This window comes from Bufo bufo, chromosome 8 (assembly GCF_905171765.1).
Source record: "Bufo bufo chromosome 8, aBufBuf1.1, whole genome shotgun sequence".
In the NCBI taxonomy this organism is placed as follows: Eukaryota; Metazoa; Chordata; class Amphibia; order Anura; family Bufonidae; genus Bufo; species Bufo bufo.
In genome coordinates this window covers 209,026,322-209,043,854 of record NC_053396.1, presented here as the reverse complement: position 1 = coordinate 209,043,854, position 17,533 = coordinate 209,026,322, and the positions used below count along the sequence as shown (strand labels likewise).

The window sequence follows — 17,533 nt, the reverse complement described above, 5'->3', positions numbered from 1 at the left end:
AGCATAAGGTGAATGGCATATTTTCACCCAAGCCTTTTGTTCTCCTAGGACATAAGCCACCACCAGAGGTGTCTGGCAGCGGCGTTTTTCTCTATCCCCACTGACGGCACATACACACTTGGCTGAACAGAACGTGTATGTGTATAGGGCAATAGGGAGGGAGTTGGGAGATGTTGCAGTCAGCTTAACGATTGTTCATGAAAGAGCTATTCTGGCCGGAAACATGGACAATATTTTTAAATCGACCACACAGATGGAGTGCCATTTACTAGAATCAGCTAGTTTTGCAGATAAAATATTGGTCTCTGTGGAAAATTGCCCATGTGAATACACCCATTGAATTTAATGAGTTAGTGTTCAGTCTGGGTGCTGTGTGTTCTAAATTCAGACAGCACCCACATGGAAATATGGTTTGTGTGAAAGTTGCCATGAGGTATCTGCAGCGCTCCTTTTTTTTTGTTGCTTAGTAATAGCGCAGCATGCTAGAGGCCTTTTTATGGGTGTATATAGTCTATTAGGATCATCTGTCCATCCAAGTTTTTTCCCAGAGGTCTCTGTTTATGTAAAACTATCCAGACCTAAAGGGTTATTCCCATCTCAGACATTGGCATGCCACCAATGTCAGATAAGTGCAGGTCCCACCTCTAGGACCCATTCCTATATCCAGAACATGACTCCCCCCCAAGTGAAGGAGGACACATTACTCAAGTGTGGCTGCCCTCCTTTCACCACTATGGGAGTTCCGGCAGTCAGGCATGGTGAATGAAAAGGTGGCCCAGTGCGCTCTCCATTCACCTCACCAAAAATAGCTGAGCATGCTTACTTGGCATTTTTCAGAGGTATCATAGAAGTGAATGGGAGCACACGTACATTCATGGTGCCCTCTCCTTCATTTTGGGGGGCCTGTTCTGGATATAGGAGTGGGCCCCAGAGGTGATATGCCATCAATACAAGATAGGCAAAACCCTTTAAATATTATCTCCTTTTTCATCACTTCTAGTCCCAACTAAAAATCTAGTTACTTCTGGTTCTGAGGTGACCAGTGTTCCTACATTGTAGACCGTGTGTACAGGGTAATTGGACAATTGCAGCTATAAGACCAAATCTATTTGATTAATTGTCAGCCAAGTAGGCATGTTTTATCTTGAATATATAGGCTGCTTCAATTCCTGGGATTTCAGAGCAGTCGGAATTGTATCATTACTGGAATAGTTCGTCTTGGAGAAGAGTTGGGGTTAATTTTCTCATAGAATTTGGTTTTGCCCTAACTAGGGCAAGTGTAAACTGAAGTAATCTTTTTTTTTAGAGGAGAACCAAATTATACAGGAAAACTGCCCCCCCCCCCCCCTTTATTATCTTGATATATGATATGGCAGATGGGACAGATTTCAATTTGATAAATAGCCATCTTACAGCCCAGTTTAGATTAGAATTGGTCTGTGGGTAAAGACAGCGGTTGTTGCCATGAAGTAGTCTGCTAGTAATGTCTGGTCCTCCCCCACCTGCCTCCTTTCCACTGTGAGGGGGCGGTCCAGACTACACAGTCAGACTACAGGCAGCTCCAAGCAGGAAGAGATGCTGTAGAAGAAAAAGTACAATCTGTTTATTGGGGTTTAAGATCCCTTTTACAATAAGTGATTTTTAACATTAAAGGGATTGACTGAGAGAAAGGGGTCTACTATTTTCATTCAGGCACAGCTCCTTCGTGGGTTGTATGTTTGGTATTGCAGCTCAGCCTTATTTGACTGGAGGATGTGCGCATAGCAGCCACATATGTTACTATGGCAATTGTTCCAGTTTTAGATTTAGAGAACATTATTATTTCCACACACATATTGGGGGTCATTTATTCTTAGATATACGCCAGTTTCTGGCATACAGTATATCTGTTGCAGATTCAGTCGCAAAGGGGATTTGCGGCTGAATCTGCCACTTTTCCCCACCCATGCCACGATTCCTTTTTAGACATGGCGTGAGGGGGCAGGCCCCATCTCATTTATCATTTTCTATGTCTGTTTTTAGGCATAGAAAATTATCTAAATTAACGCCAGCAAGGGAGCTGGAATAGATTTAGGCCGGCATCATGTGCCAGTGCAAGGGGTATTAAGACTGGCGTCTAAAATGCCGGTCTCAAAAAATGACCACCATTATTTCTTGGTATGTCCTTTTATAACATATATATTTTAAACTATAAACCACCTTCTGTAATGTTTCTTACTTAGGATAACATAATCAGTACAATGCCAAGAAACAGAAAGTACTCAGATAGAAAAAGGATCATCTGCCATAGTTGGTTACTATAGATACATAATATCATGTATCCCGTAAAAATTGAATACTTCACCAGAGTGATTAGAGCCTTAATAAGAAAAAACTGATCACTGAGGGTAATCGAGAGGACAATTAAGTAATTTCTTCTACTTCTTTTTCTTGTAAAGGGCCCTCCAGGAAAAGATGGGATCCCAGGACATCCTGGACAGAGAGGAGAAGTGGTGAGTATTGGGGTTTCTTGTGGGGTATGCTATACAAGCCTCTGACAGTACCATTTAGATCTATCACATTACTATCATATCATATAATATCTTGTTTTTTATGTAGGGTTTCCAAGGTAAAGTGGGAACTACAGGACCTCCTGGTGTTGTGGGACCACAGGTATGGTATATCAGCACATATTCTTATACATCTCTCTTAAAGTGACCCTATGGTTCAAGAAAAGAAATTCACATAACAACTCTTACAAGATAAGCTTCTTTTAATCTTTTTAATGATGGCAGATTTGCTAATTCTAAAGCTCCTTGCAGCGTACTCAAGTTGTGTGCAGTAGGTGTTTCTGGGTGATGTAGTGCAATATACACTAACCTGGTACAGCTGACTCTCTGCAAGGGCAGGTATAGGTAGAAATAGTTCGTGACGCCAGTGCCAAGTAAACGGTGGCACGCCGTTTGCGGATGCAGGAATAATTTGAGGAAACGTGGTGTTAAAACAGAACTTCAACTTTTAGTAGTTTGCAGGCAGAGACAATATTGGAAACGCAGTTCCTCAGCATACAGTCGATTTTGCAATTCGGTCGATGCAGGCAATTCAGTACAGCAGGGTAATTACAGAGTGTTGAACACAGGACTTGCAGCAAAGGAGCTTGCACTCTAATTCTGTCTGATCCTGGAATACAGCATATCTTCACCAAGGCCCATTAACCTAGTTCTGGCTTTATCTCCTTGGCTATAGCTTTAATAAGTACCTCCTCTGTCTTTCTGAGTACCTCTTGCTTTCCTGATCTTTGCCTCTGTCTCTCTCAGCTTCTGGAAACTTCCTCAGGCTCTAGAAACTTCTGAGCTGTGGTCTAGACTGACTTCTGCACTCCACACTAGATCAGGTTACACTGACTTTCCCTTCCTTGTCTGGCCCTTATATAAACTAGGGCTCCCTAGCTCCCTCTAATGCCTAAGAGCTGGAATGACACCCCTAGCCGGCCTGTAAGTGCAAGTTTCAGTGACAGGGAAATACACACATTACATTACATTTTATAAAACTGGCATACAACAATTTCCCCATAATTAGGAGGGACGACAGCACACCAAGTGACACTTTGGTAGTGACGGGTATTACAACTCCCGTATACTACATACCCCACTGCTTTAAGCTGAGTACGACCTCGTACTCCATCATGGGTCGCCCAACTGGAATCTCTACCTGAAATAGAAAATAGAGACATGCAGGCATACATACATGTAATTCATCTGCATTTACATTTACATCAGGTCCAATTGGCAAAAGTGAAGTGTGGTGACAAGGGGCGTCGTTCTCTTCTCTCAGGATAATGAATGGAACGGGGGCGCTGACCTGGCACAGCGGAACATTATAACCAGGATAGTCCATGACAATGAATAAGTCCATGATAAAACAGTAGAAAACGGTATAAAAGTTCTTGGAGGCTCAAATAACAAACATGAGTCCGTACCCAGGTTATTTCTTATTAAATCACAGAGGCTCTCATGCGGTGGAGTCCATCTCTGGGCACAATACCTTTAAAACAGTAAGAATCTCAGAGGCTCAGGTACTTTTGAGTCTGTCTCCGGGCACGGTTCCTTAGTAACAGGTTGCACAATAAAATGGACAGCAAAGACAAGGGCTGTAATACCCCTGATCAACCTGAAAAGGGGGTGAAGGGTAAAAGGTGCAACAAAGGAACAGGCACAACTTGGTGTGGGGTAACAAAAGCAGGCAGGAGGTCCTGGAAACAAACGTGGCCTTGCTGACTTTATGATTTCAGTGGTCAACACCTACCACTGGGCCGTGGACAAACTGGCAGCTGCAACAAAGGGCCAGCAACATAGGACTCCTGTCCTGGAAGGGTTAACATCACCTTCTGAAGAAATAAATCAAGGGCCTAGCAGGCTGATCACAGTGGCATATTGTAGCTACTTGGCTCTGCAGGGAGGTATCTTCTGTAGTATTCCTCTACAGGAGGATGGGCCCACATGACTGTATCAGGGGGTAGCTGCAGGGTAAAGGGGCCCCTAATAGGTATTGGCCCCATAGGCCTAGGGGTGAACCCTCTGGTGGGCCGTGCCGGCCCTGGCATAATCACTGCAGGGTGTGACATACTTGGTACCGCCGCAGCAAGCGGTCCGGTGCTCTGGGTGCAGCAATTCACAGCAATCGCGGGTCCGGTCTGGGGCACTGACGGAGCGGTGACAACAGAAGGCGGTCGGCGGGTGGTGACAGGCACCCTTACCTCATCCTTCCTCGGCGGTGTCTGGATCCTGGCGGTGTAGGTCTTACGCAACTCCCGCAACTTCTCCTCCAGCCGGACGATCTGCTCACCAATACTCTCGGTGTCGGAGTCGCTGTTCTCTGCTGGCGCCGCCGGAGCAGGTACAGTCACCGCTGATGCAGACTCGGCCTCTTCAGGTCCTGGACTTGCCTCTGGTCTCCGTCCCATCCGGATGTTCTGGAAGGTAGCACTCAGTCCTTTTTGCTGCTCCAGCTCAGATAGTGTCTTCTCCCGACGTGGCAGCTCGGGGGAAGGGTAGGGACTCACCCATTTCTCCAACACGGTTGGCTGCCAGAAGACGTTCGGCCCGATGAAGGAGCTCCGCTCCTGAAAGGCGTGATGGGCCGGCTCTGGAGAGCGTTCCGGTTCTCGCTCGCAGCCAGAGTGGTCTTCTTCTTCTGCCTCCCAATCCTCAGGTCCTCGCTTCGGACGGGTCACAGCAGTCGCATAGGGGCCTCGTAGGCTCTCGGCAGGGGTGTACTCCACTTCCTCTCCCTCGCGGAGGCTGTGCTGGTACGAAGGGAGGTAGTCTCTCTTGACAGACCTTCGATTGACATAGAGGTCTCTGCCAGTAAGATAGTCCTGAATAAACCCGTAGCCACGGGATTTGTCAAACGACAGCACCACTCCCTTTCTCCTTTCCAGGCGGGGTTGGGTGTGCGTATGTCTTTCATGTATGGTCTTAGTTAGCTCCTCATACACGATCTTTGTCTGGGTATTTCGCTTGATAGCGGCCTCCCGAATCTCCGCCATCAGGGAAGACCATTTAAACGATGGCTGAAAAAAGTCCCTCCATGAGCCATAGTAGGGCTCGGGTTCTTTCTCCCTGGTGCGGCAGGCAGGTTGCTCCGGTCCCGGAGCGTAGGCCGGTGGAGCCTCCTCTGGCTCTACACCGGTGTCAGTCATCATGTCAATTACAGGTGCGGACGCTGCAGCAACACTCTGTTCACAATCCAACATGCTCGATCCTACTGAGGAGAGCGATAGGGTCGCGTCAATTACAGCAGCCAGCTCCTCCCATTGCACTGGGGAGCCGCCCCCCAGGTATCTCAATATAGGGAAGGCGGTGTCCATGCTGGCAGACATGCAAATGTCCAGATAAGCCGTGGCGCCTGCCCTTGACCTTCTTCCCGCTTTTTCTTCAGAAAGGCGCCAACTTTTCCCGCCTTTTCGGGATGAAGGTGACGCAGCAGTAAATTCAGCAAGCTCAGCGGCCATCTTTAGGTACAAACGCTGTCTGTTCACTGACAGCAAGCAGGAATGTTTAAAGTCCACAAAACCACACTCCAATGCGGCGATTTTCTTCCTCTGTATAGCGCAATACTGCACAGCGCTTTTTAGAGGTTTTTGGTACACTTTGGGTATAATTTTCAGTCCACAAAGTCCACTTGAAATAAACAGGCAAATTGTCACTTTGGTCACAGGGCAACTGTATAAGGCACAAAGTTCACGCTTCTTGCACTAGAAAGCGTGCGTATCCTGTTCGTGACGCCAAAAGAGAAGGTGCAGCGTACTCAAGTTGTGTGCAGTAGGTGTTTCTGGGTGATGTAGTGCAATATACACTAACCTGGTACAGCTGACTCTCTGCAAGGGCAGGTATAGGTAGAAATAGTTCGTGACGCCAGTGCCAAGTAAACGGTGGCACGCCGTTTGCGGATGCAGGAATAATTTGAGGAAACGTGGTGTTAAAACAGAACTTCAACTTTTAGTAGTTTGCAGGCAGAGACAATATTGGAAACGCAGTTCCTCAGCATACAGTCGATTTTGCAATTCGGTCGATGCAGGCAATTCAGTACAGCAGGGTAATTACAGAGTGTTGAACACAGGACTTGCAGCAAAGGAGCTTGCACTCTAATTCTGTCTGATCCTGGAATACAGCATATCTTCACCAAGGCCCATTAACCTAGTTCTGGCTTTATCTCCTTGGCTATAGCTTTAATAAGTACCTCCTCTGTCTTTCTGAGTACCTCTTGCTTTCCTGATCTTTGCCTCTGTCTCTCTCAGCTTCTGGAAACTTCCTCAGGCTCTAGAAACTTCTGAGCTGTGGTCTAGACTGACTTCTGCACTCCACACTAGATCAGGTTACACTGACTTTCCCTTCCTTGTCTGGCCCTTATATAAACTAGGGCTCCCTAGCTCCCTCTAATGCCTAAGAGCTGGAATGACACCCCTAGCCGGCCTGTAAGTGCAAGTTTCAGTGACAGGGAAATACACACATTACATTACATTTTATAAAACTGGCATACAACAATTTCCCCATAATTAGGAGGGACGACAGCACACCAAGTGACACTTTGGTAGTGACGGGTATTACAACTCCCGTATACTACACTCTTCTGACATCCAAGATGGCCGCACCTCTTCTCAGACTATCTGGTGCACAGTGTGCATCGGTAGCCCAAGACACTTCTTACATGTCCAGCTCCGCCCTTGGATTGGTCAGTACTGTTCACGTGAGCAGTGCTGGCCAACTCAACGGCATCAGGAAGAGTCTTGGGCTACTAAATGCACAGTATGCATCAGGCAGTCCAAGAAGTAGTGCGACCATCTTGGACGGCAGAAGAGGAGCTCGGGAATGGATAAAAAGGAGTTCACCATGTAAATTTTCTGTTCATTCCCCAGTTAATGCGATTTTTTTTTCTTGAACTGGACGGTTGCTTTAATATACTGAGTGGTGCATTGCATGACTTCTATCTAAATGTCTATTTTTGAATAGGGTACCCAAGGTGAATCTGGACCTATGGGCGAGAGAGGACACCCTGGTCCTCCAGGACCCCCAGGAGAGCAGGGCTTGTCTGGCGCATCTGGTAAAGAAGGTACTAAGGTGAGCAAATTATGACTTCTGTTTTCAGTTCCATACCAAGATTTTTCTTCATTTGAACAGGACAGTATATTATTTGTTCTCACATGCCATAACGGAAAGCTGTTATTCTACATGACTTACTGTCCCGACACATTCTAATCAACTTTCTTACACAGGGAGATCCTGGAACGGTCGGTGTCCCTGGAAAGGATGGCCCAGCTGGTTTGAGAGGATTTCCAGGAGAAAGAGGCCTGCCGGGTACACCAGTGAGTACTGACCCGTGCACTAATCAGAGGGATGAATGGTCGAAACGTTATTTATTTGCATGCATTTCTGAGAAAAATTAAGAAATGCTGTATATGATATGAATCATATACAGCATTTACAACCTGAGATACACATGCGATACACAGTCTATATGATTTAAAGATATATCAGTAGCATGTTTAGAAGGAGACCATTCCACTGACTATAATACTTATCATTTTAATGAGCAGCAGACACGTACGGGAGGACCAGATTATGCATTCTATGACAACATAGGAATATATAGCATGGCCTTAAAATGTCAGATACATTTTGTTAAAGGGCAAGAAGATATGCTCTTCATCTGGATCAGATATATTTATGGTCTGATCAGTTATTGACGGATAACAGCAAATAAATATATATATAAAGAAGCACCACCATAAACTATTATGTTATTCACTGTACTAGGTATTTAGCTTCCATTTTGAATACATGCCCCAAAGAAGCAACACTGCAATGTAGATTTTGCTGCAAATTTGTGACATTTAAGGCATGCTGATGGGAGCAGACTAGTAAACTGGCTGTCACCATAGAGAATCTCCAAGACGTTGTACATTTTCTTATTGTCTCTTATGTTTAGTTGTGTTGACTCATTATGTAAAATCACGAAATCATTATTTTTCTTTACTTTTTTAGGGTGGTCCAGGTCTGAAGGGTAATGAAGGTCCAGCTGGTCCCGCTGGTCCAGCAGTAAGTTCACATCTCATACAATATCCCTTCAGTGAAGATGAATACACATTAGATTAACACTAGTCGAATCTACCGATCTTGTCTTATATTTTTGACGTTGTCTCAACTTTTGAAAGACGGATTGGCCATGTTGAATTTTACATGCCAGATCCTTTTGATTTCAGAGGAATTACTTGCCTTTTCTCCCTCAGTACATATATGTTCTTGGCAGACCTAAGAGTGTATATGTATGGGTGGGTTGAGAGAAATAATTTGACATATATCCCCCTTTACATAGGATTGCCATGTGTTATAGCTCACTCTACATTAGAGTCTGTATATTTTTACATGGTAGAGATCGGTTTGTTTCTGATTTGGATATGGTTACATATCTCCAAACATACAACCACTTTAGTTTCGAAGAGATACTTAATACAATCACTTATTGGTAAGAATACATTGCAGTGATTTGTCGTTTGCACATCTTTTTTCGTCATTGCTTTGACTGTTTTTGTCATATTGTTCAGTCACTGGATGCATTTTATCTTTAGGGATCTCCTGGAGAAAGAGGTGGACCAGGCCAAGGTGGACCAATCGGGCCCCCTGGAAGACCAGGCCCTCAGGGACCTGCAGGCGGTGGTGGAGAAAAGGGTGTTCCCGTATGTATAAACCTGGGTGGGCATGACGTCCATATACATTTAGTACATAGAATATTTGTCTATTATTTCTATGTTGAGTCACATACTTTACGAGTTGCACCATAACGCTTTGTTGTCCAACACATCCTATTTGCTCCCTGGCACTGGTGAAGTTATAACGCTATAAGTCAATGTCCCCATCTGGACATGAGGGGGACTCCTGTCCCCAGTGTACCATTGAGGTCCCCATAGATTATTCCATGAACGAGTGGACGATGGCAGAGATTAGATACAGTATGGATTTCATTCCGCTGTATAAAGCAGTAGAAGAATGTTTCATGTTTGCATATTGTAATACATTCTCCATGTTATTCTAGGGGGAAAAAGGTCCCATTGGCCCTGCAGGTAGAGATGGTGTGCAGGGACCTGTGGGTCTTCCTGGGGCAGCCGGACCTTCTGGAGTTGCTGGAGAAGATGGGGATAAGGTAAACTTTGTTTAAATGTCCTGTTGCTTTCCCTGGTGTTCCGTGTCTTGCATTGTAATTACTCATTATTATAAAGTCCCTTCGACTATGCAGTGAATCATTTTATGACCCTTCCGTTTCATAAGCAGTATCCCTAATATTTTCAGCCAATAATATTTCAGCGCTGTTGTTGATCTTTGTGTCGCTGTACATGTGTTGGTGACATATATTGATACATGCAAGGTTAAAATCTCCCCATAGTTAGCACAATGTTTTTTTTTTAAATTTAATATATGTTGTGTTATCTAAGTCATTAATGCCTGGAGTGCGTAGAATTGACGCTGCTTATGACGTTGTGATTTTGCAGGGTGAAGTTGGTGAGCATGGACAGAAAGGAGGCAAGGGTAACAAGGGAGAACATGTAAGTATCTGGACATTTTGTAATGACTAGAAACTCGTAAATCATCATCATCATACAGTTTGCTAAACCTTCTAAAAAAATCATAGCATGTGCCCCCTGAGGTACACCTAGGCAGAGAACCTAGGCGTATTGTGAGGACCTCAAATACAGCCCTTGACTCCATGAAATGGCAGCATACCGCATATACTCAAGGGGGAGGCACACATATACACTTAAACTGCTAAAAACCATCTAAAATGATGACCTCTGAACCTAAAGATTTTAGGCAAAATGCATGTTGAGGGAACGAGGACCACAGGCATAAAAAAGCCTATACATATACACAAACATACAACAAAACTAGTAGAGATTGGTAAAATACCAAAGTGCCCCCATAAAGGGGTTGTGCAAGAATGAAAGGGGTTTTAGCAAACTTCCCCTTATACACATTTGTCCGGACCTGTAAAGGGAAGCTTAATTACCTGCTTCCCGGTGCTTGCTCCCTGCTCCGTCTACTCCCGGCCTGCAATGCTACGCTAAGCTCCCTTACTGAAAACATCCGGTTGGACGCGGTTGCATCCAATCACTGGCCACAGTAGTGAGCGGCTCTTCTTACGTCATGACAAATGATCACATGAAGAAAGAGGATCCAGTCACCGCCGCAGGCAGTGTCAAATGGGATGTTTTCATTGAGGGAGCCCAGTGGTACAATATAGGCCAGGAGGAGACAGAGTCTGATCTTTTTGGTTGTGTAGAGCACTCAGGGTACAGGATTTTTATCCTTAATGGGGCAGCTGCACCATATCTTAAGGAATATGCTTTAAAAATGTCTTTTGTCGAGATAAAGAAATTTATTATCCCTTCATTTGTGCTTTAAATTTTTTCTTCTTGGGTGATTATATTATATTTACTTTTTTTTTGGGCCACTATTATAAAGCCAATGCTCCTTTCCTATATTAGATAATATTTTCAGTAACTTTTACACTTTCACATTAGATACATAAGTTATATACTTCAATAGACTTTATTGCAGGGTCTTCAGATTATTTAATGTTAATTGCGTATTAGTTTGTACATTTATTACAGTTTTATTGCTTTTTATGGCAATTGTTAGACATTGAGGCCATGGAGTCTGATGTATCGCAAATATTCCCTCCACGTAATGAGACATTGCTTTATAGTATTACATTTATGGATTTTAGTGCAGCAATTTATATAGTCTTAGGGGGTTATTTACTGTCCAGAAATACGCATATTAGGCATATTTCTGGCGCAGATTGAGGCGCAAATAACCTTCCTAATAATCTGTGACATTTTCCCGCTCACACCAGGTCTACAATAGTGGGTGTGGCGCGGGCGGGGAAGGGGATGGGCTGGCGGGCCCATCTCATTCATCATTTTCTATGCCTGTTTTAGGTGTAGAAAATGGTCTAAATGTAAGACAGCAAGGAAGCCGTCTTACATTTAGATTGATGCTGGATCAGCCGAAGTTATGGAGAGACCTGCGCCTCTTCATAACTTCGGCGGATCCTCCGCCAGCTGTGGGGCTTTATTAAGACCTGCATCTAAAACGCTGGTCTTAATAAATGAACCCCTTAGTGTTTTATATCTTTTATTTAATATTCTAAAGCATTATAGGTTTTGTCTATAGATACTGTTAGAACCACATAAAGGCTACTTTGACAATTCTAGAGAAGACAAATTTATTTTGTATTTTACCAAGTCAATTTTTGTTATTAAAAAAAGATTAATTAAAAATTTATTTTTTTCCAGGGTCCTCCTGGTCCACCTGGTCCTATTGGTCCTGTTGGACAGCCGGGCACTCCAGTAAGTAATTTTTCTGATAAATTAGATAAAATCCTTATATCATAATGTCTGAAAATAAAGCATTTTTTTCTTCAAAATTTTAAAGTAAGAGAAAACAATAATTCAATTCTCAGAGTGAATTTTACTTTTCTTCTGTAAAACTTGAAGATACCTAAAAAAATTTTTTAATTGCCATTAAAGATGGATTATTTTTCTGAATGACAATTAAACTTTTACCTCAATGACTTTGTAATATTGTCGTTAAAAATCTGTTATCATTAGTTTGTGTCTATGGACTATCTGTAGACTGAGTGTGAAAATATGACATGGAGTGCAGTATCTAACCATCTAATTTATACTGAAATAGGTTGCACTTATGATGTCATTTTTTCAATGATGAAGGAAATCTGTCAGCACTTTTTTCCTTTGAAAGAAAAATCAGAAAGACCTAGCCTCAAAATCATTCCTAGCGACATTGTAAATTATGCTCAAGGGCATCCTCTGCTAATACAAAGTGCCAGTTCACATTTACATTAGAGGCTTAGTTCGGGGCCTCCATAGCAGATTACATCCAAAAGATCGGACAGAAAAGTCCTGAATGCAGGAAAAAAACGGGCACCTGAATAAAAAACCAAGTAGACCCCATTATAGTCAGTGGGGTCCGTTTATCTCCGTTCGTTTCAGTTATTTGCCAGATCAGGCACTTCCATTAATTTCATTGATTTGCTTCTCTAACCCCGTAGAACAATGGAAATGACTAGTTCAGATGCTAACATAGGAATGATAGAATTGATTCAGCGTGAAGAAAAATCCAATTTATTTAAGAAATATTAAAACATTTTATCCTGTAAGACTCCTGGACCAACACGTTTCCACCGCATGCTGGTCTTACTCCTGGTCTGATCAGTGATAAGAAACTTATAGAATCGTCTAGAGGACCTGTGAACTCCTTTATGTATATAATGAGGAAAAGTAGTGACCGGTTCAAACAAGAGACACTCTTCAAAAATATGCCTATATCAAGGAGCAAGTGAACACAACTTTTTGTATTCATAACCCAAAGCATTGCTTCATCTATCACAGATTTTCTGTTCAACTTTTCATCTATTAACTGGTATCCGTTGCGAACAGTATTAAAAATAAATGAGACTACACATTACAGAATTAAATTAAAAAATTTGTTCCACATTTGCTAAACGTTTCTTTAAAAAAAAGAGTGTCGTGCTCATCTCAGTTTAAAATAATAGAAATACCATAGTGCTTTACAGGGTACTTCAGAATATGACTCCCGAAACCTTACATTTTTTAAACACATAAACATTCTGCATATTCACATTATATGTACAACTGTCTCCTATGCTGTATAATTATTAGGGTGCTACATGGTAGTTTTTGAAAGTATTTAGTGCCAATGGTATCCACGGACCTGGATCTGGCTTTTATTAACCAATTTTGTGCCTTTTTTCAGGGTGCTGATGGAGAACCTGGCCCACGTGGACAGCAAGGTATCTTTGGAGCAAAAGGAGATGAAGGTACCCGAGGTTTCCCAGGTTCCCCAGGACCCATTGGACTACAGGTGAGATGTATGGGACTTCTAAATGGGCACTAGTAAATTTACAGCAGACATTCTTGAGAGAGCACTGGCAATTAGTAAGGACATTGTCGGAAATGCGTCAGGTGTTTGTGTGGGCTCTAGGACATGGATTTTTAACATGCAATCCAAAAAAGCAAAATAGAAGATTTTTGGATGACGGACCTTTCTATGTCCCTTTAACAATGCATTGTTGTGTCAGATACTTCTAAAACTGGGTAATATGCCAAGTAATTGTTCTGGCTTTGGGGTAGTTTGTACTATTTCTATAACTAGTTGTGGCCAACAACTATTTTATGTGATGTAGATAGTTTTGCTAGATTAGAGGGGGTGTAGGAGCAAGTATTGTGTTGGTTTGACTTGATTAGGAACTGGATGATGTAGAACATGACCAAGGGGAGGCTGACTCAAGGAATGCTTTAGATAGATATGGTGTTAGATAAAGTGATCTCTGCTACATCCGTACAGTACATCCTAATTATCACCTCTACATTAGGCTGTATTATGTAAATTCATCTGTTATTTTTCTGCGTTTCAGGGGCTGCCCGGTCCATCTGGGGAGAAGGGAGAGACAGGCGACGTTGGTCCTATGGTGAGTGTGGTCATGTAATGAACAATGTCACGTATCACTGCGTCTCTGATGAATATCATATTTATATATTTTCTTCTATTGTTACTCAGGGCCCACCAGGGCCACCTGGACCTCGCGGACCAGCAGGACCTAATGGAGCTGATGTAAGTTATTACTAGTTGTGGCTTGTATGTCTGTCCATTCTGTATTAGTGTCAATATGGCTATAATCATATAAGAACAGCTTTCGTTAACCTTGTATTGCTTGATATACCACATCATAGTGCAGGATGCATTACTATGAGATTCTTAGCCACTGTGTTACCCTAGTCTGCCATTACAGCATCAACCCTCTGTTTATTCATCGAAAGTATTTTAAATAAGACTTAAGATTTTTGTATATTCAAAAAACAAAATGGCGGTAACTACATTTTTCTTTAATATGGAGAAACAACCAGCTAAAAAACTCAGACAGTAGTACAGTTAAGCTATTCATGCTCATAAATTTTTCCAGAAGTATTTTAATCATGTGAACATAGCCCTAAATCCAGTGAAACTGCCCCATATGTATTGGGGCCTCCCATACTTCCCTTGACAGGAGATATCTGAGAATAAGATGGATTGGGAATTTTAGATTTCATCATACTTGATTCTTTGGGAGATAAACCACTGGTATACGTTTTGGTAGTGGTCTGTCCTCTATCCCTCCGTTGATATAAAGATGTATGCTAAATTGAGCTAAACGTGCATTTTCATGGTGGAGTCATGTGGACAGCTATTATATGTGTATGACACTGTATCTTCAGCTGAGTACATGTTGCCTTTATCCATTTGAAGTCTTTTAATGATTGTGTTGCTCTTTGTAGGGGCCTCAAGGTCCTCCTGGTGGAATAGGAAACTTGGGACCACCGGGAGAGAAGGTAGGTCTCTTTTATTCTTGAAAAGGTAGTTCTAAAAATATTTTGTCCTTTGGTCTTACATAACACTGGAGATTAGCCATATAGATATGAACAGTTTTGTTAAAATACATTTCCTTTTGTAACATTTATAGGGAGAACCCGGTGAAACCGGAGTCCCTGGTGTTCAAGGTGAACTTGGACCTAAGGTGAGTGATTAAGGAATGTGATCTTTTACTTTTGGTCTCATCTCTGATATGAAGTTCACTGTGGAGATCATAGGAAATTGTTCTTTAATAATTATATATTGCCAACTGTTCAAATTTAGGTGTAATCATGATGTGAACAATAAATGTGACCTGGCTCTAATGGAGTATTATACATGAAACCTCTTTACCTTTTTCCTTTCTTTTCAGGGACCACGTGGAGACAGAGGTGAAAAGGGAGAGTCTGGGCAAGCAGGTGATGCTGGACCCCCTGGAGGAAAGGGACCTATTGGTGATGATGGACCTAAAGGAAACCCAGTAAGAATGTAGTGTTATAAGAACAGGCAAACGATTCAGATATTCATTTGTGAAAGTTCTAAAACCATTATCAAAAAATTAAATAGACAACCAGCAAAACAGAACATTATTGAGTTGCATGCAGGTGTATTTTGTAAAGAAAATTATATGAAGTGTGGATATTGATCTCATATCACTAAAATTTGCCAACATTGTCTGAGCAGTGGGCCTTCATCAGTTAGGACCCCAACCAATCCACTGAATAAAGGATGTGCAGTGCTAGATAAAGATCAGAGGGCCCTTTGGCTTTACTTCTACACTTTGCTGTGTTGAGCTGGCCATGCACACTAGATCTATGTTGGCAAAGCCCGCCAATTTTGGCAGATTTGGCTAACCATATATTGTACATGGTGCTTCCCCCTAAGAACAAAAGGATTGGGCAGTTGTCCAACACAAGTCCAACATCGGGGGAGATAGGGATTGGGTGTGTTGGATTTCAACTGCTTGATCATTTTTTTCTGGCAGTGGCTTTCTTCCCTCTCCCCATCCACTGCATATGTATGATTGGCCGAGGATAGGAGGATTGGGAGAGATATCTGCTGGCCAACTGGGTGTTCGGCAGACAGTTATTTCACATCTATTGCCAGCTTAGGAACTGCAACACATCCCCATCCCCAACAATAGAGCTGTGTGGTATTGAATCAGTGAATAGCTGCAGCCCCCTTCATTCTTGTGATTAATGGGGCTTCCAATGATTCATGACAACTTACTAATATGTCATCAATGTGACAAATGTCTATTTTATTAAGGCTTTAGTCCCGAAAATATATAAATTTTATCTTAAAATGGCTTTTACACTTAATGGTGTCCAAAGGTTGGCATTTGATGGGGTATAACTATATAAATATATACCCCACACCGATTCTGCTGCCTGTATCTTCCTGGGGGTTTCTGGATGGGTGTATTAGCTCAGCAAGAGGGAGAACTTTCTAGACTTCATCATAAACAGCTCCCTCACTCTCCTGGGCAAGTCCGGTTATTATGGCTGAAGTATAGAAATGACAAAGTTCATTTTTGGACCGTGCAAGGAAAACTGAGAAATTAGTTTCAGTGTTGGTCCAGTCAGGAGCTCAAAAATTAAAGGTATCTCAGTACCTACAAGGGATGTATTTTCTTCAGATCTTGCTACTTGACTCTTCTTTAGCTCAGCACCATTAGGGCAGAGCTGTGATCTGTGACTACAATTTAGCTACAGTGCATACAGGGATTCTGACACGGTCTGAGACACACCCACTGCCTCATCATTGGCTCAGGCTGCAGCTCTCTCCCTCCTCTCTGCTACAGCTCTGCCTCGTCAGATTGGCTGCTGTTTATAAACACAAGTGCGCCATAGGCTCGCCAGGAAGCTAGTGCATGAAGGGGTGATTTTCATCATAGGAAGGGCAGAAAGATTATATAGTACAGGTTACTAAACCATCAATGAGAGGTGAAGATTATCAGGTAACTGCCACACTTATACGGAAGAAAATAAGCCTTAGTAAGAAAGAGCCTGGAGGATCACTTTCAGTTTTTCCCTAATCCAGTTGGCTGTTTCCTAGCAACATGACTTCACTTTTTCATATTAACTTGGTAGAAAGACTATTTTAAGATAGACCTAAACCTTAGATAAAAGCTGGTTCAAAATAGGTGGCTTAGGCTAGTTCCACAATCCGGTAGGCGGTTCCAACAGAGAAAAAGTCTGCTAGAGTTCTCCGGATCTGGCTTAGCTGGATGGTGCTGCGTGCACACTGGAACCCATAGACCATAATGGAATCTGGCAGAAATCAGGCCAATCTACACCATAAATTCTGGGATTCAGCTAGACAAAAATCACTGCACGCAACTGTTTTTGTCTAGCCGAATCCTTGGATTTATCCCAGGGAGTGTCCGGATTCTCACTGGGTCCCATTATAGTCAATGGGCTCCGGCAGTGAACGGCCATATTTGGCTATGCCAGATCCGGAGAACTCCTCTGCCAGAACAGCCTTCCCAATTGCTTTAGCGCAAATTTTGCCTTAGTTAGTTGCCTTGGACTAATGTGTCCGACCACTGGTCATGAATTGGTCTCAAT

General features: G+C 42.7%; 1 protein-coding gene across 1 annotated transcript in view; it reads left to right on the top strand.

Annotated features, from left to right (window-relative positions):
• COL11A2 (collagen type XI alpha 2 chain) overlaps window positions 1-17,533 on the top strand; it is a 95,557-nt gene that overhangs the window by 67,585 nt on the left and 10,439 nt on the right. Inside the window, exons 36-50 of the mRNA XM_040406424.1 lie at window positions 2,439-2,492; window positions 2,599-2,652; window positions 7,491-7,598; window positions 7,754-7,843; window positions 8,523-8,576; window positions 9,107-9,214; window positions 9,571-9,678; window positions 10,025-10,078; window positions 11,831-11,884; window positions 13,332-13,439; window positions 13,993-14,046; window positions 14,136-14,189; window positions 14,891-14,944; window positions 15,076-15,129; window positions 15,337-15,444. Of these exons, the coding sequence (XP_040262358.1) occupies window positions 2,439-2,492; window positions 2,599-2,652; window positions 7,491-7,598; window positions 7,754-7,843; window positions 8,523-8,576; window positions 9,107-9,214; window positions 9,571-9,678; window positions 10,025-10,078; window positions 11,831-11,884; window positions 13,332-13,439; window positions 13,993-14,046; window positions 14,136-14,189; window positions 14,891-14,944; window positions 15,076-15,129; window positions 15,337-15,444 (1,116 nt within the window). The remainder of the gene's footprint in view (window positions 1-2,438; window positions 2,493-2,598; window positions 2,653-7,490; window positions 7,599-7,753; window positions 7,844-8,522; window positions 8,577-9,106; window positions 9,215-9,570; window positions 9,679-10,024; window positions 10,079-11,830; window positions 11,885-13,331; window positions 13,440-13,992; window positions 14,047-14,135; window positions 14,190-14,890; window positions 14,945-15,075; window positions 15,130-15,336; window positions 15,445-17,533) is intronic.